The sequence below is a fragment of the Palaemon carinicauda genome, chromosome 20 (genome assembly GCF_036898095.1).
Source record: "Palaemon carinicauda isolate YSFRI2023 chromosome 20, ASM3689809v2, whole genome shotgun sequence".
NCBI classification, from domain to species: domain Eukaryota; kingdom Metazoa; phylum Arthropoda; class Malacostraca; order Decapoda; family Palaemonidae; genus Palaemon; species Palaemon carinicauda.
In genome coordinates, this window is record NC_090744.1 from 19788100 (window position 1) to 19812217 (window position 24118).

General features: G+C 37.6%; 1 protein-coding gene across 1 annotated transcript; it reads right to left on the minus strand.

Moving 5' to 3' along the window:
* Window positions 1-968: 968 nt before the first annotated feature.
* Window positions 969-24118, minus strand: LOC137660187 (outer mitochondrial transmembrane helix translocase-like). Its single transcript, XM_068394892.1, has 7 exons — window positions 23623-24118; window positions 22533-22577; window positions 20626-20803; window positions 18193-18393; window positions 9076-9272; window positions 6685-6854; window positions 969-5063 (listed from the first exon to the last, which is right to left on the minus strand). Exons 1-7 carry the CDS (start codon window positions 23809-23811, stop codon window positions 4901-4903), a joined length of 1143 nt encoding a protein of 380 aa, XP_068250993.1. The 5' UTR covers window positions 23812-24118; the 3' UTR covers window positions 969-4900.

Genomic DNA, 24118 nt, shown 5'->3' on the forward strand with positions numbered 1-24118 from the left:
GACAAGATGATGCTGATAAATGTGCAACAGGTAAAAGTCGCGCGACATTACTGCAAAAAAATTTAACTTAATCAGTACCTCTTTTTTACAATGGCTCCTATACTACTGTCAAAAGATATTCATTGAAATGCATAGGCTATCCTATAAATCATATTTTGTGAACGAGATAAGTTTAATATGCCTTAAAGAGTTGATCACCCGCCCCCACAAAAATATACAAAATAGTTAGAATTAATGTACAGTAATTGAACTATTAAATTTATCTCAATACAATCCTGTACGCCATTTATTGACAGATTAAAGTCAATAATAATTATCCTGAAGTGTCAATACATTTAATGTGATACCCAAGATCAGTTTAAGGAGACTGCAGTCTTCATTCACAAATGGTGTGACGCCCTTTGTAATTGCCGAGGATAAGTGCATGGTTCTCCCTCAGTTGGACAGGTCAATATTCTATAAATCTAAACCTCATGTCATAGTACCTTGAGTTATCAGTCCGTCAACATTGGACCCAACACTAGAAGTGTAGCTCGACATACAAAACTTTACCTCCGACCATTTATGCTACTTGAATTTTACATAATGCTGAAGAATATGGTCCGACGTGACCATCCTTTATGTTCTTGGAACAATCTGGGCAGCATAAGGAGAAAAAGGAGAGTTTAAAAGCCAAGATATCCTTGATGATTTAGCTAAAGAGCATCTTTTTCCAGCCAAGTTACGAATCAACTATAAATTACCATTCTCTGAAGGTCAAAATCAATGAATGGAAGCGTTTAAAATAATATCTGAAGTTCTGCAAGTTCGTACTTAAGACCATCTTTACCAATTCATGATTATGTAAATTCTATACAAAAAGCTAGAATTCATAGTTAAGTAGGAATAACTGGCTTAGTATTACTACCAAACTAAAATGACACATGGTGTAATTCAATGGATTTAAATATCAAGGATACTGAAACAACTTCTGTACAAATACAATAAGTAATTTACAGTAACAATATTTGAGCACACAGTCTAAAGGAATGTACAACAATTACAACAGGGTAAGAGTTGAAATATAAATTAACTAATTCCTTCTTGCTTCCAAATTAGTACAGCACATAACCCAACGTCGGTATTCCCTGTACATTGCGTAGTTATTCATGTGAATTAGGTATCTCCTTGAAAAAGTACTGTAGAACAAGGAACAGTAACCTAAAGCTATGAAATATTCTTTGTAATTCTTAAAGTATTAAATTTACATTATTACATATCGTTAACTTTATGTAATTTCATTCGTAATATGAATACTGTATAAGCTCTTGACTTCTATAATACCATGTAATCACAAAATTATAGACAAACGCCTTAGTATATTTCTTTAAAGATGAAGATTGGCAGAAAAGGTAATGATTCAAGAACTACATAATGTTTCATAGTAATGGACTGTAACGCAACAATCAATAACTTACGCATTAAGGTTTCCAAATGTGCTGACGAGTAATCACTAAATTAAAAAATGAAAACCAATCCACAAACATTTTTCTACTAACTTACTCTCATATCATTTAGTTCTAAGAAAATCTCACAACAGTACTGTACAAATTTACATGACCGACAAGTAAATACAATATTTATGGCAAAGCAGAAAATTAAACATTGGCTGAAACTGATATCAACCTGGATAAAATGAAGAAAAGTGAAATATCTTCTCGAGTAAAGTTGAAAATGGAACAAAAATGTTGCTGACATAAGTCTTTTTATAGTTTATATTGTCATTATTATTATTAACAAAGCTACAACCCTAGTCTAAAAGCAAGATGTTATGAGTCCAATGACTGCAATAGAGAAAAATAGCCCAGTAAGGAATGGAAATAAGGAATAAATAAATGAGAAAAAATTAACAATAAAATATAAAAAGACTTATGTCAGCCTTTTAAACAAAAACATTTGCTGCAACTTTGAACTTCTGCAATATCTGTTTTGATGTATATTTTATTTCAATTGTTCATTACTTCTTATATCGTTTATTTCCTCATTACCTTTCTTCACTGGGCTATTTTTCCGTGTTGGAGCCCTTGGACTTATGGCATCTTGCTTTTCCATCTAGGGTTATAGCTTAGCTATTAATAATAATAATAATAATAATAATAATATAGTCACTCCTTCAGACTCGCATGCTAATCAACTTAACTTCAGCGCTCCTCTGAAAATATATGTACAGTTATGCCCAGATCCACATAAAAGCATGCAGCGGTTTTAATTCAACGTTTACTCGGGGGCAGCATCTTATTTGATTTTTTTGTCATTAAGAGGCACTGTAAATGTAAAAGAAACGTAAAGTTACGGACGATGTCGCAAGAGAAATCTTTACAGAAATTCACTTCTAAAGCAATCTCTGTATTTCCTAGACATGCTGATCACAATTATATAAACTATGTAATATCAATGAAAGAAATAACAAAGGTGACTGGTGAAGGTCTCCTATTTACAAATACATAAATATCGAACGCTATTCTCATCAGCCAACCCAAAAATACAAAATATAAATTTTGTTTAATGTACATATATAAAATGCAACCCTCTTATTTTAGTTTTATAAACACAAGTACTGTGTACAACTTACTAATCTGACTTGATAATAATCACGATTAGATTTTACATGAGATTTAATCACAACATTACTGTCAAACTTATTATTGCGGGTAACCTTCACTTTTAGGTACATTAATATGTTGGTTTGAAACATTTCCAACCTGGAATTTTGACCTTGAAAAATCAAAAATACGGCGAGGAAAATGCTGTCAATGTAAAACTTTCTGATAATCGTGATATCAATAAAGTAGATCTTACACCATAAAATCAATCTTTTGTCAGAAGATGGTAATTTATCTGTTTACAGGCCGTAAAAGCCATTTTTCCATGGAAGTAATAATGACATATAAAAAAAACTCAGTATTTGTAATATATAAATAATTCTGTATATCTCATGAAATCTACATATAATCTTTTTTTTTTTTTCAGATGATAAAGGTAGCTCATAAGCAGGCCATAACATCAGACAGAAAGAGGGAGATGATTGTAACAATCCTTTGGCTATTTTCCCTATCTTGCTTCTGCAATACAATAACTCCTTTTTTGAGATACTGTACTGTAATGAGGAAAGTTGAAGGCAACTGAAATGAAGACCTCAAGCCACAATATTGCTGTTTACTTTGATCCTTTCTTTATTGTATGAAATATATTATGACAATAAAACATTGTATATAAACATTTTCTTTGGTTATTAATCTGGTCTCTTTTGGGGCCTCTTCTTCAAATTTTGCCTTTATCCCCTTATCTTTAATCATATCAGACTGTACAATACCTGTACACACAAAATAGGAGGTTTGTACTTTGTATGGATACATAAAAACTAAAGGCACTTGGTGACCTCATGGGACTGTCACAGTACCCAATCTCGGTTATTACCGAGTAATCACCACAAAAAAAATTCCGTTACGGACTTTCAATAAGAAAAAATAAATTTCTCTAGGACCGAAGAGGATCCGGGTTTGGGGGGCATCATCTGTTTTGCGGCAATCTCGACTGCACTTCTGGCTCCTGCCTCGTCATACTGCTGTCATCCCGCATCCTGTACGTCCTTCGTGTTCCTGACATGACCCGACTCTTTCACGAGATTACCTTACTTCGTGCAAGAGCCTGTGGTCCCCTTCCTTGTAGAGGGTCCTATCTAAAACAACGACAACCACAAAAAACAGGAGAAAGAGAGAATAAGAAAATTATTCCAGTGCAACGATGAATAGCTGAAAGATGACCATTTTGGAAGTTATTATCAGATTAAGGTCACAGCCTCTTTGAAAGAAAACAGTACAGTTTACCAAAAAGTTCTGAGCCTTTGCATAGGTATGTTTATAACATTACTGATGCAATTGAAATTCTTTGTGCATTCTCTTTGCACTAAAATACTTTATAATTTTCATGACCTAAAGGTACTCACATCCCACATACTTCATGCAAGAAAGTGCGATTTATCCAACCTGCTAAATATCTCTACAATGTCAATGAAATATAAAATATATTTCTAGAACTTACCCATTAACTCTATTCATATTCTCTCATTAAAAAGATACCGTAACTCCTAACTGCTAGTTAACATTACAAACTTAAACTGAACAGCAGATTTACATACATTACCAAGCAAGATATTCTGAATGTTATTAAATTCATGATATCAATTACAGTATATGCATAGCTCTTTCATAACTTCAGATTTTAGATTACCAACATGAAATTAATCAACCAGAAACCTGTATACAGTACAAAATTTCAGTTAATATATTTCTCTTGAGACTTACTTACCACACAATCTGTATGTTAACTGCATATAATGTTAGTAAGCAGAATGGGCTTATTGTTAACTAGAAAGACTTTTTAACATCATATTAATTTGAAACTTCCATACCATAACAAAGGATATGCCTCGGAGAGCTTAGAAAATCTAGAAGAAAACTTTGTTCCTGTTACGTGTAAACTATGCATAGATACTGTACCTGGTTTGAGAGTATACTAATTGAACTATTCAACTATATAGAGAGAACTCTGATAAAACCGATATTCCTGCACTTTCAACTAAGAGTAATTCCTGTACCTTTTTCCAGTACTTTCAACTAAGAATAGTATTTCCTTAATGCTAATTTTGTCTAACTTCCTGCATCAACACCATCGAGTGTCAAAGTAGCGTTCTTATAAATGCTATAAAGATGTGTAATATACTTTACATAATTCAACAACAAACTTTGAAGTTCATTCACTTTTTAAAAAAAATCAACAGACTGGAAGCATCAAAAGCACTGTGTAATAATCATCTGCAATTATTTAAAGCACTTAAAAATAAACCGTAATTCCCCAAGGTTCAGTCTAAATCCATTTTCAAAAGGGCATCCACTTGTCTATTGTAGACTCTAGATTCTCTCATTTTTGCCAAGGCTTGCTTGAAATCCATCAGTGATATCGGACGAAGCACCTCCTCCGGTTGATCCAAGCCGTTCACAATTTCGCTCACTTCGTCGGATTGCCTGTAAAAAGAATTTAGTATACAGCTGTTGCCTTTACAAGCTTCAAATGGTAATAAAGATTGCAATAATATTATGTACTAGAGTAAGCAACTCATTAAAAAGGACAGCTAAATATCTAAATAGATATGCACACACACACTGCCTCTCACCAGGGTTTGACTACGTCTTTTCCCCCGTACCCGAGGGACGGGGAGAGCTGAGCACTTGAAGGAAAAAAAAGAGAGAGAGAGAGAGAGAGAGAGAGAGAGAGAGAGAGAGAGAGAGAGAGAGAGAGAGAGAGAGAGAGAGAGAGAGAGAGAGAGAGAGAGAGAGAGAGAGAGAGTGTGTCTTGATATCACGGAATATCAGAATTGTACCTGTATTCTAAAAAATCAGTGAAACAACTCACAGATGGCCATCTCTTGGATGACAAAGGTTGGCTTTTAAAAGGCTATCACTTAAAACATATCAAACTATTTCACTGACCTACTAAGGACATGTCTTTATAGTGAATCTATATTTCACTTAAATGACCAATTCATTTGAGAAAAGTAGCAATGTTATATATATTGAATGGTAAGCACTATTACAATTTTCAGCATAATCCTTTGACTAGCCAGACAGTACCACATTGGATCCCTCTCCCTCGTTACAGCTCATTTCATCTTTGCCTACATATACACAGAATAATCTTGGTTATTCTTTACACATTCTCCTCTTTTCTCATACACTTGACAACACTGAAATTACCAAACAATTCTTCTTCTCTCAAGAGGTTAACTACTGCACTGTAATTGTTCAGAGGCTACTTTCCTCTTGGTAAGGTTAGAAGAGACTCTTTAGCTATGGTAAGCAGCTTTTCTAGAACACTCCAAAATCAAACCACTGTTCTCTAGTCTTGGATAGGGCCATAGCCTCTGTACCACGGTCTTCCACTGTCTTGGATTAGAGATCTCTTGCTTGAGGATACACTAGGGCACACTATTCTATCTTGTTTCTCTTCCTCTTGTTATTTTGAAGTTTTTATCGTCTTGTTATTTTCAAGTTTTTATAGTTTATATATGAAAGATTTATTTTAATGTTATTACTGTTCTTAAACTTCCTGTAGTTTTCCTTATTTATTTCCTCAAGAGGCTATTTTTGCTGTTGGAGGCCTTGGGTTTATAGTGTTCTACTTATCCAACTAGGGTTGAAGCTTAGCTAGTAATAATAATAATAATAATAATAATAGTATGATTCATCCCAAGCTATACATCGTAAAATATTAATACTGCATGCGATCAATGTGAGCTAAAATACCATATCCGTCACTATCCTGAATACCATATGAAATTGCCTCTATTGCTAAGTTAATAAATTTCTATCTATCTACCATGGCACTTCCCCTAATTTTAGGAGGTAGCCGACATAACAAAAGGAACAAGAGGGGGGATTTTTCTTCTCATTGTTACTTCCTGCCTGATGAGGGACTGTTCACCCTCCCATGCTTTACTCCAAAAATGAAGCTTCACATGCTGACTCCCCTACTGCCGCTACCTCAGCGGCCCTCGGTACCATCAGTCCCTATCGAAACTGCGTCACAATTGCTCGCCATTCCTTCTTATTTCTAGCATGTAGTGATGCATCAGCAAATACTACTAACTCGTTTAATAAATGACGAAGTCTGTAGACAGCAGCCGTTCTGCACAACTCCATCAAATCCGAGCCGGAAAAAGTCTCCGTTTGTTTTGCCAAAGCTACCAGATTTATATCTGGCGATATGTTTTCATCACGTAAAACCAACTTCAGGATATCTTCTCGTTGCTCTAAGCCCTGAGAAACAAAAGAGGTAAAACATGAGACATCATTGAAATTAATAAGTATCATACTAGGTCAAAAGGAAAATTAATTTCAATTATCTTGCAAGGTAATCTTAAAATTTATCACAGCTTTATAAAACAAATGAAATACTTCACCAGTCGTAACCAATAGTTCTTTTGAAAATCGCATAACAATGAACAACCTGAATACCCTATAACACTTATCTTCTATGTAATAAGTTCAATTACTAACAGATTATTACTTAAAGGCTACCGAGATATTTATCAAAAGTTGAATATTTATTACCTCCACCAACGAAGTTGGAAGGAAGTTAAGTTTTAACCCCTGTTTGAGTATTTGTGTGATGTGTGTTTGTTTGTGAACAGCTTCCCGGCCACAATCTTAATCATAGAGTAATGAAACTTGCAGGAATTAACTGTTATGTAAAAAGCTGGAAATGATTAAATTTTGAAAGGTCAAAGTCAAAGGTCAAGCAAAATGTCCAACTCACGTAATCAGCCATTAGTTTGGACATCGTTATCACAGAGACTTCAAACTTGGTTCATATTTGAGTGTATGAAATTCCACGCCCATTAATACATGCTACGGTCGAAGGTCAAGGTGGAGGTCGAGCAAAAGGTCAAGTAATAAGCTGCGTGGTGGAAGTCAGCGCTCAACCGAGTGCCTCTCTAGTTGTGTGTGTTTTTCTAACTAATGGAGATCAGTTTTTTACTCAAAAAGCTCCGCGACCTCTAACGTTTATTGACATTTTTTTGTCCTCTATCGATTTCAAGCATACATTCACAATTATGGAGACCCATGGTTTACAGGGTGCAGCACAAAGACCGATGTGAACGTTCACTATCTATGAGAGATGGCAAACAATGTAGAGGATAAACGGCAAGTAGCAAGAACAATGATTATGATGGAATGTGATCAGACTTAACAGCAAAGGAAGAGAGAAAATACTCTGGATATTAAAGGGGTTGTGGGGAGGAGGGGCGAATAAGGCAAAGAGTATAGAACAAATTAAGAGAAAGGAATATGGGAACAAGGAAGATAGGATTTTGAAAATATTGTAAATTATGAGAATGAATGCAATTTGTAGGATAGCATTACAGGAACCAACAGAGATGGATTGATGGATTTATGAATTGAAGGATGAGAGATTGAAAAAGGCTATAAAAAAAGGCTATATAAAAAAAAAAAACAAGAATTACTTAAACACCAGGCCTCCTTGCCAAAAGAGCAAACTTAAATGATAAAAACCAAATAATAAAAAGAATATAACGAAAGAAGGGTCAATAATATGGTATTGTTTTAGTAAAAGATGATGTACTGTACTATAGTTTGAAAGTTAGAGGAACATATGTTATGAGCATAATATGAAAATAATAGAAAAGGTCAGTTAGACTTAATAACAGATAAATCAACAACAGAATTAGTCTTTATAAAGTAACCCCAAGAAAAATACTTAGTGAAAAGGTAGAGATTATAGCCCATAGCTTTGGTCATTAGATGGCATTTGACAGAGTACCAAGGCAAGTAATTAAAGGGAGATTATAAAAGCAGATGGAACTGAAATCTCAATGAGCTAGAGAAGTTACTGCATCATAGCATAAAAACCTATGCGGAAAACAAAAGCAGATGTCTTAGAGTTTGAAATATATAGTAAGTTTTTGTCCATCTAAGAACCAACATAAGTACTTTGTTCTTATCATTATGGTATAGGTGAGTGCTAAACAGAGTGCAGGACAGCAGGTTCTTAGAAGTTGGTGTAAACGGACGACCTAGTGCCGAGGGCAGAATCAGAAGAGGTCGCAGAAATATTCAAAAGATAAAAGAGTATAATGGGAAGAAGATTGAAAATAAAATGCAAGTCAAATTTATAGTGACTGGAAAAAAAGCAAAGGAAAAGGAACAGAAGTGAAAATGGCCATATGAGTGAGCCCTACTATTGTCTCAAATGTGTGAAACTGAAGAAAGATTTATTTAGATCTGTTTGGTTTAGCTATGGATCCAGTGTGATAAATATTTTCTATCAAAGTATTTTAGACTTCAAGTTCCATCTACGATCGCTACTAATGTTTCATTCTTCTAACGATGAAACTTGACAGCTCAGAAGTGACAGACAGCGGGGTCATTATTTTACCTTTTTAGCATAAAAAGAAAGATAGCAATTAAGGTCAAGATACAAATTTCTCTAAATATTTAATATAAAAAAATAACTTACCGGCAAAGGGACATGAAAGGCCGCTGGCATACGCCGAAGAATTGCACGATCGACATCCTGAGGTCGGTTCGTGGCTCCCATAACGATGACACACCGGCTGTGATCTGTAGCGAGGCCATCCCACTGCTGCAAAAACTGTGCCTTCATCATCGCCGTTGCTTCATGATCACCGGAAGCTCGGACTCTCAGGAAAGAATCTGTTGAGATAAAAATAAAAACAAAATTCCATCAACAAGAATACATATGACCAGAATGCAGTAAATCTATGCACCAAATGGGTTTTACTTACATGTAATGGTAAATATTTGCACCCTCCTTGCTACAAAGGCAAGCTAGGAAAATAAAACAGACACCGATGTCAAGGATACGAGACCTAAATACCAAATTAAATTAGGAATGGTTTTGGTGTCAAATCGTACCTCAGCTCTTAGTTTCAAACTATGAATTTGATAATGTTATAAAATTCAAACTTGCTGCAAATGTTTTTATGTTGAACAGGCTGACTTGAGTCTTTTAATAGTTTATATATGAAATATCTGTTTTAATGTTACTGATTTTAAAATATCTTATTTTGATTGTTCATCATTTCTCTTATCATTTATTTATTTCTTTATTTCCTTTCCTCACTAGGCTATTTTTCTATGTTGGAGCCCTTGGGCTTATAGCATCTTGTTTTTCCAACTAGGGTTGTAGTTTAGCAAGTAATAATAATAATAATAATACTAACTATAAAAAGACTTATGTCCGCAACTTTATTGTTCCTAACAAGGATGCTCACGAATGAAAAAGGTAAGGAACAGTGACATTACCCTATCAAGCAGCACAATGCCCTAGAGACTGACCACGTATATCTAAGATCAACGCCAAAGCCCCCTCTCCACCCAAACTAGCACCAAGAAAGGCTAAGCAATGGCTGCTGGTGACTCAGCAGATAGACCTATAGGCTCCCCTAAACATCACCATCCTTAGCTCACAAGGATGGTAAGGTTGCAGCGACCAAAGGAACTAACGAGTTTGAGTGGGGACTCGAACCCCAGTCAGGGACATTACATCATCGGCCACCACAACCTTGTGTTTAACTAGTATGGCCATACATTACATTAACACGGCTTTCTAAAAATCTTTTTCCAGTCTCTCTGACACACGTCTAGACAATATAATATATACTGTACTTCCATGTGTAAGATCTTTGGATAAGATGAGGTTGAAAATGTGGGAAAATTCTAATGAATTTATCTCATATCTGTAGGATAAGACATCTGATAAATTACAAAAACATTTGTGTACAGGCTAGCTTTTGCAAGAACAGGTACCTTACCAATTATTGGTTATGTAAAGATAATGTTTACTTAAAAGTATACAGTACTTGGAAATTCAAAATAAATGACATAAGGCCAATTATGATATTTTGATTATAAAATAGATTTTTTAATATACTTACCCGGTGAATATATAATAGCTGACGTCTCGGACGGCTCGACAGAAAAACAAAAACTCGCGAGCGATCGCCATGAAGGTTGCGGGTGTGCCCACCAGCGCCAACTATCGGCCAGATACCGCATATACATGTAAACAGCTCCAGTTCTTCTCATCCCGCTGGGTCTCTATCGGGGAGGAAGGGGGGGCCTTTAATTTATATATTCACCGGGTAAGTATATTCAAAAATTTATTTTATAATCAAAATATCATTTTTAAATATTAAACTTAGCCGGTGAATATATAATAGCTGATTCACACCCATGATGGTGGGTAGAGACCAGTATTAATACAGTTTACGGCGTATATGCTTAGAGTTTTTGACAGTTATATCATAACAAAACCCAAATAAATATAGGTACCTGGTAAGGAAGCTGACTCTGACGATTACTCTGCCTTGTTAGTCTGCTTTCCTCACGAAGCCCAGCCATCCTCTTAGGATGCTGAAAGACTCCCAGGAGCTGAAGTATCAAGGGCGGCAACCCATACAACAGGACCTCATCAAAACCCCTAATCTGGGCGCTCTCAAGAAATGACATTTGACCACCCGCCAAATCAACCAGGATGCGAAGGGCTTCTTAGCCTTCCGTACAACCCAAAAACAAGATTAAAAACATTTCAAGAGACAGATTAAAAGGATATTGGAATTAAGGGAATGTAGTGGTAGAACCCTCACCCACTACTGCACTCGCTGCAACGAATGGACCCAGTGTGTAGCAGTCCTCATAAAGAGTCTGGACATCTTTTAAGTAAAATGACGCGAATACCGACTTGCTTCTCCAAAAGGTCGCGTCCATAATACTTCGCAGAGATCTATTTTGCTTAAAGGCCACGGAAGTTGCTATAGCTCTTACTTCGTGTGTCTTAACCTTAAGCAAGCAACGGTCTTTTTCACTCAAGTGAGAATGAGCCTCTCGGATTAAAAATCTAATAAAATATGACAAAGCATTCTTTGACATAGGTAATGATGGCTTCTTAACTGAGCACCACAAGGCCTCAGATCCACCTCGTAAGGACTTAGTACGAGCTAAGTAGAACTTAAGAGCTCTAACTGGACACAGTACTCTTTCAAGTTCGTTGCCTACGATCTCTGACAGGCAAGGTGTATCAAATGACTTAGGCCAAGGACGAGAAGGCAGTTCATTTTTGGCCAAGAAACCAAGCTGAAGTGAACATGTGGCTTTATCTGTGGAAAAGCCGACGTTCTTACTGAAGGCATGGATCTCACTGACCCTTTTAGCCGAAGCCAAGCACACTAAGAAAAGTGTCTTCAGGGTGAGATCCTTCAGGGAGGCTGAATGTAATGGCTCAAACCTATCTGACATTAGGAACCTTAGGACCACGTCTAAGTTCCATCCAGGAGTTGCCATACGACGTTCCTTAGAGGTCTCGAAAGATTTAAGGAGATCTTGGAGATCTTTATTATTGGAAAGATCTAAGCCTCTATGTCTAAAGACCGAAGCCAACATGCTCCTGTAGCCCTTAATAGTGGGTGCTGAGAGGGAGCGAACATTTCTCAGATGTAAGAGAAAGTCTGCGATTTGGGCTACAGAGGTACTGGAAGAGGACACAGATGCTGACTTGCACCAGTCTCGAAAGACTTCCCACTTCGACTGGTATACTTTGATGGTAGAAGCTCTCCTAGCTCTCGCAATCGCTCTGGCTGCCTCCTTCGAAAAGCCTCGAGCTCTTGAGAGTCTTTCGATAGTCTGAAGGCAGTCAGACGAAGCGCGGGGAGGCTTTGATGAAGATCCTTTACGTGGGGCTGCCGTAAGAGATCTATCCTTAGAGGAAGACTCCTTGGAATGTCTACCAGCCATTGAAGTACCTCTGTGAACCACTCTCTCGCGGGCCAGAGGGGAGCAACCAACGTCAACCTTGTCCCTTCGTGAGAGGTGAACTTCTGCAGTACCTTGTTGACTATCTTGAATGGTGGGAATGCGTACAAGTCCAGGTGAGACCAGTCCAGTAGAAACGCGTCTATGTGGATTGCTTCTGGATCTGGGACTGGTGAGCAATAGATTGGTAACCTTTTGGTCAACGAAGTGGCAAAGAGGTCTATGGTGGGTTGACCCCAAGTCGCCCAAAGACTCTTGCACACGTCCTTGTGGAGGGTCCATTCCATGGGTATCACCTGACCCCTCCGACTGAGACAGTCTGCCAAGACGTTCAAGTCCCCCTGGATGAATCTCGTCAACAGGGAGATGCCTCGATTTCTTGACCATATGAGAAGGTCCCTTGCGATCTCGTACAGCGTGAGGGAGTGTGTGCCTCCTTGCTTGGAGATGTACGCCAAAGCTGTGGTGTTGTCTGAGTTGACCTCTACCACTTTGTTTCGAAGAAAGCTTTCGAATTTCATCAAGGCCAAGTGGACTGCTAATAGCTCCTTGCCGTTGATGTGCATGCTCTTCTGACTTGAGGTCCACAGACCCGAGCATTCCCGACCGTCCAGGGTCGCACCCCAACCCAAATCCGACGCGTCTGAGAACAACACGTGGTTTGGGTTCTTGACTGCTAGGGATAGTCCCTCTCTCAGACTGATATTGCTGTCCCACCATTTCAGGCATGTCTTTACTGGTTCGGAGACTGGGATTGATACCGTCTCTAACGTCTTGTCCTTGTTCCAGTGAGAGGCTAGATGGAACTGGAGAGGCCGAAGGTGTAGTCTCCCTAGCGAGACAAACTGCTCCAGGGATGAGAGAGTCCCTACGAGACTCTTCCAACTCCTGACTGAACAAAAGTTCTCTTTTCAGCATTAGTTGGACTTTGAGCAGGGCTTGTTCTATTCGGGTGGCAGACGGAAAAGCCTGAAAAACTGGACTGCGAATCTCCATCCCCAAATATAGAATAGTCTGGGATGGGATCAGTTGGGACTTTTCTAGGTTGACCAAAAGTCCCAACTCCCTGGCCAGACTCAACGTCCAATGTAGATCCTGCAGACAGCGATGACTGGACGATGCTCTGAGAAGCCAGTCGTCCAAGTACAGGGAGGCTCGGATTCCGGATAGATGGAGGAATTTTGCCACGTTCCTCATGAGCCTCGTAAACACGAGAGGAGCAGGACTGAGGCCAAAGCACAGGGCTCGAAACTGGTACCCCACATTCCTGTAAACAAACATCAGAAACGGTTGGGAATCCGGGTGTATAGGAATGTGGAAGTATGCTTCCTGAAGGTCGAGAGACCATCCAGTCGCCTTCCATTAATGCTGTCAAGACAGCCTGGTAGACTTCATCGTGAAGTTTGTCTTGACAATGAACACATTGAGCGCACTTGCCTCTTACGTACTCCTGCAGTGAACGTGGCTGCCAGATAATTGGAGCCATCCCTGATAGTCTTGTTCCTGCAGAGAACGTGGCTGTCAGATTATTGGAGCCATTCCTGATAGCCTTGTTTATGCATGACATAATTGTACAGCAAAACTTCAAACGCTCGAAAAAAAACTCCTAACAGGAGATGGTCTAGCTCTGAAGCCGACCATAAAATCTTGAAGCGTCTCATGGCCAGGCGCCAGGGAGAGTCTATGAGGTTTGAGAAGTCTCCCTGGGCAGAGGCAGGAACTCCCAAGCCGAGAACTTCTCCCGTGTCATACCAGACTCTCGCTCTATAAGCCAGTTTAAAAGGAGGGAAAGCAAAGGCTGTCTCCCCCAAACTCCTCCTGGTGATCAACCAGTCGCCTAGCAAACGTAAAGCTCTCTTAGAAGAAGAGCGAGAGAGCACTAGCTTAGAAAACAACGGCTTCGAAGTAGCTAGGCCTAGTGTAAACTCTGACGTTTAGGCGAACGAGGAGCAGCAGTTACAAAAAGATCCGGACAAAGATCCTTAAAAATCAGCATGATTTATTTAAAGTCCATAGAGGGCTGAGCAGCTTTAGGCTCCTCTCCGTCTGACAGTCCCCAAGGGAATATCAGTAGGAGGGGGATCAGCAACTTCCTCATCTGAAGGAACCTTGTCCGACAATTGCTGAGTCTCAAGCAAGGGAGAGACCTGCCGTGGTGGCAATGCTTGACAAGCAGAGTCCACACGCAAAGGAGCAACAGTAGCAGTCAAGGACGCTATGTCATGTAACTGCTTAAAGGACTGACCAGCAACAACAACAGGTGCGGGAGGACGCTCGACGTCAACTCGAGACTGCCTTGACTGCCTAGACTGAGCAGTCAAAACAACTCTTGACTGCGGTGCTTGACGCTCAACGTCAAAACAAGTCAACTTCGCTGGTTGGCGACCGTACTGAACGTCAACAAGAGCAAGCGGCAGCGGCTGAACGTCCACAAGCGGCTGAGAATCAACACGGGACTGTATCGAGTGAGGCTCTACAAAACGTGATTGACGTGACTTTGTAACGTCAATGTCAACAGGACGAGCAAAGGCTCGTTTGGGCGGCTGACGGCCAGGATCTCGATCAGCTAAGCGGCGAGGATCATCGTGAACCTGCTCAGCAGAATAGTCCTCCATAAGAGAGGCAAGCTTATTCTGCATGTCTTGCAGTACAACCCATTTAGGATCAACGGGAATGGGTGCGGTAAGACACGAGGGTAACGTCTGTGACTGCAAAACCTTGCCTACAATAAGACTCTCGGAGCCTGTGTTACGCTTCTGTTTAGGCGTCGAGCAGTCTTCCGATGACTGCACAGGGTCAGAGCTGTCCCAATGGCTACAACCAGGACGCTGGACCTGTCCTGAAGGGACTGACTTTCGCTTTAAGGGTCTCGAAACCTTGCTCCACGGTTTCTTACGCGATAAGCCTTCGGATGACGAGGAGAAAACCGGCTCGCTCGTCTTATGGTAGGGGCGGTCTTGACGAGACACGCCTGAAACCATAGAGGGAACGTCTGTTCGTTGGTTAAAGCCTCTCGAACCCATAAGTCCTACGACATTACTTCTCCCTGGGGCATGGGAGCTTGCAAGAGGTCTCGGACTAGGCGAACGACAGGCACGAACAGACGAACCCTCTGTCGCAACACTGATAACACTTTGCGCAATTATCACTTTATCACTACGATTTTCTGTTTTGCACTTACTTCACTGAAATCGAATTTTTCAATAATTCACATTAGGCATGAATAAAACTGATTTCTACCTGAAGCACGCAATTCTACCCTACATCAAAAGGTTATAATTGCGAAATAAGTCGTATAATGTAAGCACATTAATACAAGCAAAAAACAGTACTGTAAACATATAAATCGAATAAAACGGTAATATATAAAGATAAAAGGATCAGTGACTGGGGAGGAGACTAAATACTAGTTCATTCAAAACTACGTTTTCAATCTCTCACCGTACAGTGCCTTGGGACGAGAATAAAAACTAAAAACGTTTTATCCTTTCTCCCCGTACAGAGACTTGGGACGAGAGTAAAAAACTGACTCGAGAACAACGTTACTCGCTTGGGACGAGAATAAAGATCGGAACGTTCTCTCTTCCTCTCTCTCTCTCTCTCTCTCTCTCTTGATTTCACACCGAAGAGAAAAGCCCACTCACCTTTCGTCAATAAACAGGTTATTTGACCAAAGGAAAATACTGAAAGGACTAAGAAATTGAAAATTAACAAGTTCCTTTAAATTAGTATTCAAAACATTTCAGTTTGAAAGAAGAATGAACAAAACGTCAGAATCGATTTACTCTTTCTGCAAAGTGAAACCGTGATTCTCTCTCTCTCTATCGTAACGATAGAGCGCAAACTGCGTAGCATAAATAAACCAAACGTTAGTTCATCTTTGAAACAGCACGAAGACTATTTAAAGAAAATCTTTCATAAAATATCAACTAAAAAATATTCATTTAATAAGTTTTAAATCATTTGCTCTGTAAAAGTCATTTACGATTGAAAGGGCTCAACGTTGTTTAACTTCGGTTTCCAAGTTAGGACCGCCTACTCTCGGATTAGGGGAGGAATAGGTAAGGCCGCATATAAACAAATCATTAAAATTTATCTTGATGTTTATTATAAATGGAAAGCTAATCGAAGAGGCCTAATAAAGGCGGGTGAGATATAAAATATATAGAGGAAAATCTATAATTAACAACAACAATTTATAACGTGATAAGATAATTGCTAAAAGCCTAAAACACACTTCCGTACTAAGGGAAGGGTCGGCCATTTTGAAAAGTCAAAGAAAGTCCAAAAAACAATCCAAAGTCATCAACAATTAAATCTATCCAAAAAAGAGTTCAAGATTTAAGTTGAAGATAAAACACCTGCACTGTGAAAGCTCAAACCAAAAGGAAGTACTTCACCAAGACTGTTGAAAAACTCCAGGTTAACAGCGAGTAATGGTACGTCTTGTCGATCAGACCGACAGAGAAGAATTGGAGCTATTTACATGTATATGCGGTATCTGGCCGATAGTTGGCGCTAGTGGGCACACCCGCAACCTTCATAGCGATCGCTCGCGAGTTTTTGTGTTTTTCTGTCGAGCCGCCGGAGGCTCAGCTATTATATATTCACCGCCTAAGTTAAATATTTAAAATTGAAAATTAACAAGTTCCTTTAAATTAGTATTTAAAACACTTCAGTTTGAAAGAAGAATGAACAAAACGTCAAAATCGATTTACTCTTTCTGCAAAGTGAAACCGTGATTCTCTCTTTCTCTATCGTAACGATAGAGCGCAAACTGCGTAGCATAAATAAACCAAACGTTAGTTCCTCTTTGAAAAAACAGCACGAAGACTATTCAAAGAATATCTTTCTTAAAATATTTTCTAAAAAATATTCATTTCATAACTCTTACAGAGCAAATGATTTAAACTTAACGAAAATAAAAGTTGAATGGGCTCAACGTTGTTTAACTTCGGTTTCCAAGTTAGGACCGCCTACATCTCGGACTAGGGGAGGAATAGGTAAAGGCCGCATATAAACAAAACATAAAATTTATCTTGATGTTTAGTATAAATGGAAAGCTAATCGAAGAGGCCTAATAAAGGCGGGTGAGATATAAAATATATAGAGGAAAATCTATAATTATCAACAATAATTTATAACGAGATAAAATAATTACTAAAAGCCTAAATACACACTTCCGTACACTGAGGGAAGGGTCGGCCATCTTTACTCTATGGAAAAACCAGCGATAAAAAAGCAAGGGCAAAACACTTTTACTCTCCTTTCAAAAGCATTTCTTTTGAAGATAGTCTTGAATAATCCAACACGGCGAAAGCAATAAAACCAAAACCAAGTACTTCACCAATTCGGTAGAAAACTCGAGGTCATAAAGCGAGTGGAATCGACTTGTCGATGAAACCGACAGAGAAGAACTGAAGCTGTTTACAAGTATATGCGGTATCTGGCCGATAGTCGGCGCTGGTGGGCACACCCGCAACCTTCATGGCGATCGCTCGCGAGTTTTTGGAATCTGTCGAGCCGTCGGAGACGTCAGCTATTATATATTCACCGGCTAAGTTTAATATTTAAAAAGAGAATGTGATCATACGATAATTCAGTATACTGTATTATACGTAGTGTATTAGAAAGTTAAATATCTGGAAAAATAACAGCCCATGGAAAAACTAAAGAGAATGATAGAAATCCTGATTCATTTAGCAACATATAATGCCACAACGACTCTGGATTGTGACTAATTTTGAAACAAAAGTTACTAATGAAAGTGAAAGAATTATTCTACGATAAAACAGATATTTACCAATTTCATCTATGAAGACAATGCACGGTTCTATTTTGGAGGCCAGGGAGAACACGGCAGATGATAACTTTTGAGATTCTCCGTACCATTTATCCGTAAGCGCTGAAACATCGAGGTTGATAAAGCGAGCTCCGGCCTCTTTTGCAACTGCCCTGGCAAGAAGGGTTTTGCCACAGCCTGGTGGGCCATGCAACAGCACTCCTGGAAATTATAAATGGTTTAATAAGTTGCCTTTGCTACTGCGTATACACTTTTTGAAATTTCCTTTATTTTATTCAAAATTTTCAACATCTTTGAATCTTACAAAATAAGAAAAGTGCACAATATATTTTCAAGTATAATACTGTACTGTTAAAGCACTCATCTTTGAATCTTAAAAAATAAGAAAAGTACACCATATACTTTAAAGTATAATACTGTACTGTTAAAGCACTCTATCACCTTCCTATTCTATTATTTCAAAAGGAAATCAATGAGTCGTGCTTTTACTCATGAAGTACAACTTGAGAGATGTAGAAAAAAAATCAATAATTTTTCATGACAACTCCCAAGACCTAATACAATCATCATCACTATTGTAAGCGCACACACAACGCATGTTTCTCCAAGATTTCCAGTACGTTCCCATTGATCTCTATGTCCTGCTATTGACATAACTACTTTGCTAATATATCTATCTATCTCACTGCTACTAACAAACCCACAAATGTATTTCTGAAACGCGCATATCCTCTCGCTTCTCATCACCTGGGTTTAATATCTAGCCTTATGGAACCTTGAATAGTCTTCCATATTACATACCTCTTTCATGCATCTCTGCATTTTGTTATCATATACATTTAAAGTTCCTTTATTTGAGATATTTAGATGCAAGGGCCAAAGATGCTTCCTTCAGCAACTTAACTGACGGAAAACCTTATATTTGCACTATGAAGTAAAAAGTTGAAGTGGAAGCAGAATTAGATAAGGCTAAAAAGTAGTTGTAGCTAGGGGACGAAGGGACGATACAAAGACCCTTTAGTAATGATCATAGTCAACAATGTGAAGCACACTGGCGTAAATTCTTCCCTTGTAAGAGACCATGTCTCTAATGAGTAAAGAATGACTCATTTTAGACACAATAGCATACTTCTGCTGTTTACAAATGGGATACATTTCGAAGAAGCAGTGCAGACATTAGCTTCCATTTCAGCCAGGCTGCTGCTACTTATTTTCAGATAGGATTATAAAATCCACAATTCTGTTTCCTGCCAATATTAAAAAAAAATCTACCGATTGCCTTTCTTTACCTTCAACTTTTTATACACGTTCGGTAATTAATCCTTTGAGCACAATTGGACATATTTTAGGTTCGGTTTTCATACTGTTTTCGGTGCCATTGGACTTACGGTATTTTACATCCCGTAATTACCTTTTTATTTTTTTCTTATCATTTATGTATATGAAACTTTTATACACTATGGAACATATATAAACATAAAGGAAATTCATTCTGCTGTATATGTTACTGCACATATCATGTTCATTCCAAACAGTCTTAAATTATAAAGTAACCTCACTTCAACGAACAAGTATATTTATGTGCTTTAAGTATATCTATATGCTTCAACATTATTGTCTTCATGAAACTTTTTTTCTTTATAATTTTATACTGTATCTTTCCTAACATTGCTCATCGGTGCATAAACGTGAAAACTTATCTTTACTCCGATCGTGTATTGCAATTCTGATTCTGTTCCTCTCAAGCCTGTCTTTGACATAAGTCTCTCTTCCATTTAGACCTTTCTCCCCTCCTTACTTTACTCTGCCAGAGCTTACAGCCTCACTCCTGTGTAACTAATCCTTGTCTCAATGTCCTTAGTCATGTCTGGGGTTTGGATATTATCATCACCACGCTGGCCACTGCAAATTGGTGATTTTGGGAGACTTTAGTCTGACCACACACAGAAAACTAACTTAGTATGAGTGGCCCTGATTAGTACAGCTTTGCAGATCAAAGCGATGCACAAACCCTCTCAGCATCATATATATGCCTCTCCTTCTATCTCTCACAATACCCCAAACCCAAATATCATACCACACACTACTTTCCTTGCCTTTTGTATGGATGCCACCACAGACTTCCACATCTCACTTACCTACAATTTATTTGATAGACACCTCTCTATTCTCTTGGAATTAATTTTCCATTTGCTGTACTTTCCTTAGCTTGACTGTCACTACCTTCAACTACGGCACTTCCCTCACAGTATTATTCCCCTGTAACAACAGTTTGTGTTGTATTAAGTATGTTGTTCCTTGAAATTCATACAATGCTAGGCACAAGAAGTGCACCAATTCATTCACGTCCAATAACACCAAATAAACGTCCGAGTTGACCAGGTTAGTGTACAGTAGAATTCTTTAGAAATAAAACTATATCAATAAGAATACCTTTAGGTGGCTGAATTAGCTTGGACGACTGAAGTCGATTACGCTGCTGAATAGGGAGAATGAGCGTCTCGCGCAGTTCCCGTATGACCGAGGACAGACCGGCTACGTCGCTCCAAGAGGTGTTCATGCGAGAGGGCTCAACAAGCTGACTGGCAATCATCATCTCATATTCGCTTAACTGGAATGAAAAGTACACTGCAGAAGGTATCCAATGTACCAATGTTCGGATATACATACACAAATCCAACAGAGAATAAGAGATAAAGAAATACTCTAATAAAACAATATTATATCATTTAGTACAGTAAGCAAAACAACATTTGTAATAACCTGACATCTACTTCATATGAAACTTGAGTATTTGCTCATTTTTGTAGCTGAAAAACATAGGGATGGAATTCAGGTTAGGCCTACCTTAAGACAAAATTTAACAAAATTAGACTTGAAAACCATTTGATTTATAAACAGCTTCTTGGGACCAATTAAGTTCATAAATTGAGGAATTCATTTATTAATGAGCCTTCCACTTAAAACACAAATTGGTGGCAAATTGCAAATAAGTTATATAGTATTTTCTCTGTAAAATATAATTCAATTTTACTTATTAACTAATTTCTGTTACAGCTGGAGAAGAATTCCTATTGTTTACATGTAAAGTGGAGAGACATTTAAAAACGATCTGTTATTGCAAAGGGTTTTACCAATAAAAGGTTTGGAAGAATGAAATCATTCATTATAAAATATGAATCTTTTTTTTTCCTAGCTTTACACATCCTTTCATCCAATAGATACCATTTATAAAATAATTGTTTAACATGGAAATAATACTGAAGATCTCAAAATGCTGTATTGGCTTATTGGTCAAAGTTGCAAAAAAATTGCTTTATTTTGAACTGACTGACGTAAGTCTTTTTGTAGTTTAGATATGAAATTTCTGTTTTAATGTTGTTAATGTTTTTAAAATATTTTATCTTAATTATTCATTACGTCTTATATTGTTCATTCATTTCCTTCTTTTCCTCATTAGGTTATTTTTCCCTGTTGGACCCCTTGGGCTTATAGCATCTTGCTTTTCCAACTAGGATTGTTCTGTAGCTTAGCTAGTAATAATAATAATAATACAGGTAATAATAATAATAATAATAATAATAATAATAATAATAATAATAATAACAACAATAACAATAATAATAATAACAATAATAATAATAATAATAATTTTAAACAGAACTGGGTTGGTTGTTATTCTAAACCTGAATGAAAAGACTTTGAGAATTATACAAAAAATATATATGAAAAAAAAATTAATCAACTGAAGTAAGTCTTAATGCTTTTGGCATTCTAACCTTTTAAAGTTTTTAGGTCTCATATACTACGCAAATAATCCCTAATTACCTCTGCCAACGAAGTTGGAAGGAGGTTATGTTTTCACCCCTGTATGCGTGTTTGTAATTTGTGTGTTTGTTTGTGAACAGCTTCCGGGGCACAATTTTAATCGTATAGTAATGAAACTTTCAAGGATTAACTGTTATGTAAAAAGCTGGAAATTATTAAATTTTGGAAGGTCAAGCAAAATGTCCAATTCACATAATCAGCCATAAGTTTGGACATCCTTGTCACAGGCTTCAAACTTAGTTCACATTTGAGTCTATGAAAATTAACGCCAATTAATACATGTTAGGGTCAAAGGTCAAGGTTGAGCAAAAGGTCAAGGTTGAGCAAAAGGTCGAGAAATAAGCTACCGAGGCGGAGGTCTGTGCTCAACTGAGTGCCCCTCTAGTAACTGCTTCAATTTTTCTCCTTTCATTCATAATCAGCATATATATTTTCACATTCATAAAGAACTGTAGGCTGAAAATGAGTTATTATTCATAAATAAAACAAACAGATACTTGTTTATAACTCACCGATACTCTTTCTTTGATTCCCAGTCTCTGTAGTACTTCCTGAGCCTGGAAAAAAGAACAGCCAAATAAAATAAATATTTATTAATCTTTAGTTACAGATGATTTTTAATCAGCTATATAATCAAGTCCTATTTGCTCATGTACTGTCATACATCTGATAAAATTTATATGAATCACATAGATATGGCAATAATTTTGGCTAATAATATACCCCATATTTCATGTAAAACACACCAATCATACAAAACGGTATTATTGTAGTTAAGATTGGGAAAACCTTTCCCAGTAAAAACAAACTTTTTTTTCTATATAAAACACCCGTTTCATTCGAAAATGACACTTATTTTTGTCGCAAATAAATACTTAACGTATATATATATATATATATATATATATATATATATATATATATATATATATATATATATATATATATATATATATATATATGTATATATATCAGTCAATAATGGGGGACCTCCAGTGGGAACTCGGGATTTTGGGTGGGGAAAACATACTGGGGCAACGGTATATAATGGTGAAACAAACCTTGTCTTCTCTAAATATTATGTTCTTGGACGTATAATAAAAACATGGAAAACTGCACAAATGATCTATTACCTATATAACGGTATATTTTTCATTTATTTGACATTCTATGGGTAGGTTTTATTCATCGTTTATTTATTTTTCCGTGTTGGAGCCCTTACGCTTACAGCATCTTTCTTTCCGACTAGGGTTGTAGCTTAGCTAGTAATAATAATATTAATGACACGTAGTCATAAGTTATGTTAAAGCAGATTTCAGTTTACAAGTGCCGGTGCAAGGATAAATATTTACAAAATAAAGTACCAATTTTAAAACTAGGATTACCTGGTAGGCGAGAAAGGGTAGGATAGGCATAGAATCATATTATTCTAACCTTCACAGAGATTTATTACCCAAATCACCACTAATAAAAATCCAATTGGGGGTTCAATCAAGGTTGGATAAATGCGGCAGGGCTTTTGATATATTTAACAGGGCTTTTAATATAATAATTTGAAAGATAAAATGACAAACCAAAGAATAAATATACAAACAAACAAACCTTGCGTTTAGCATCCTTTTTTTGATTGGAAGTGGGATCCATAGCAGAGACGAGGAGCTTCACAGTAAAGTATGAAGCGGCCGTCGCAAAAGCCAGTCTCACCAGCAAGGACAACACTTCTCCCCTGGTCAGCTCGCCTCCCTCCATCTTGCCGCGACTGTAGTTCGATAAAATCAATCGGAAAACCATGAAAGCATTCCAGTTATTTCGAAACTTTGAGATAATTGGAAGCAGTCGTTCCAGAGGTACGGTCGTCTGCAGGTCGATTCGGTCACTTGCAGGGTCGAAGAGGCATAGTCGTTTTAACGGCGCCTCGATTAATATTACGACGTATTTTAGATTATCTTTCTTTTATGTTATATTGTCCTTTTCCTCCACATTAGATAAAAAAACTTACTTGTTTCACTTCTATATTTCCTTCACTAAATAAAAACGCTCCTATTATCGTTCGATGATGAAATGCTTACGGCGACGAGGAAGCGTACGACTCATGGCA

Coding starts and splice junctions, on each gene's coding strand:
- LOC137660187 (XM_068394892.1), bottom strand. CDS start 23,811: ATGGTTTTCCGATTGATTTTATCGAACTACAGTCGCGGCAAGATGGAG. Junction 22,578..23,622: donor AAAAGGATGCTAAACGCAAG/GTTTGTTTGTTT, acceptor TCTTTTTTCCAG/GCTCAGGAAGTACTACAGAG. Junction 9,273..18,192: donor TGTCTTCATAGATGAAATTG/GTAAATATCTGT, acceptor TTATCTCAACAG/ATTCTTTCCTGAGAGTCCGA.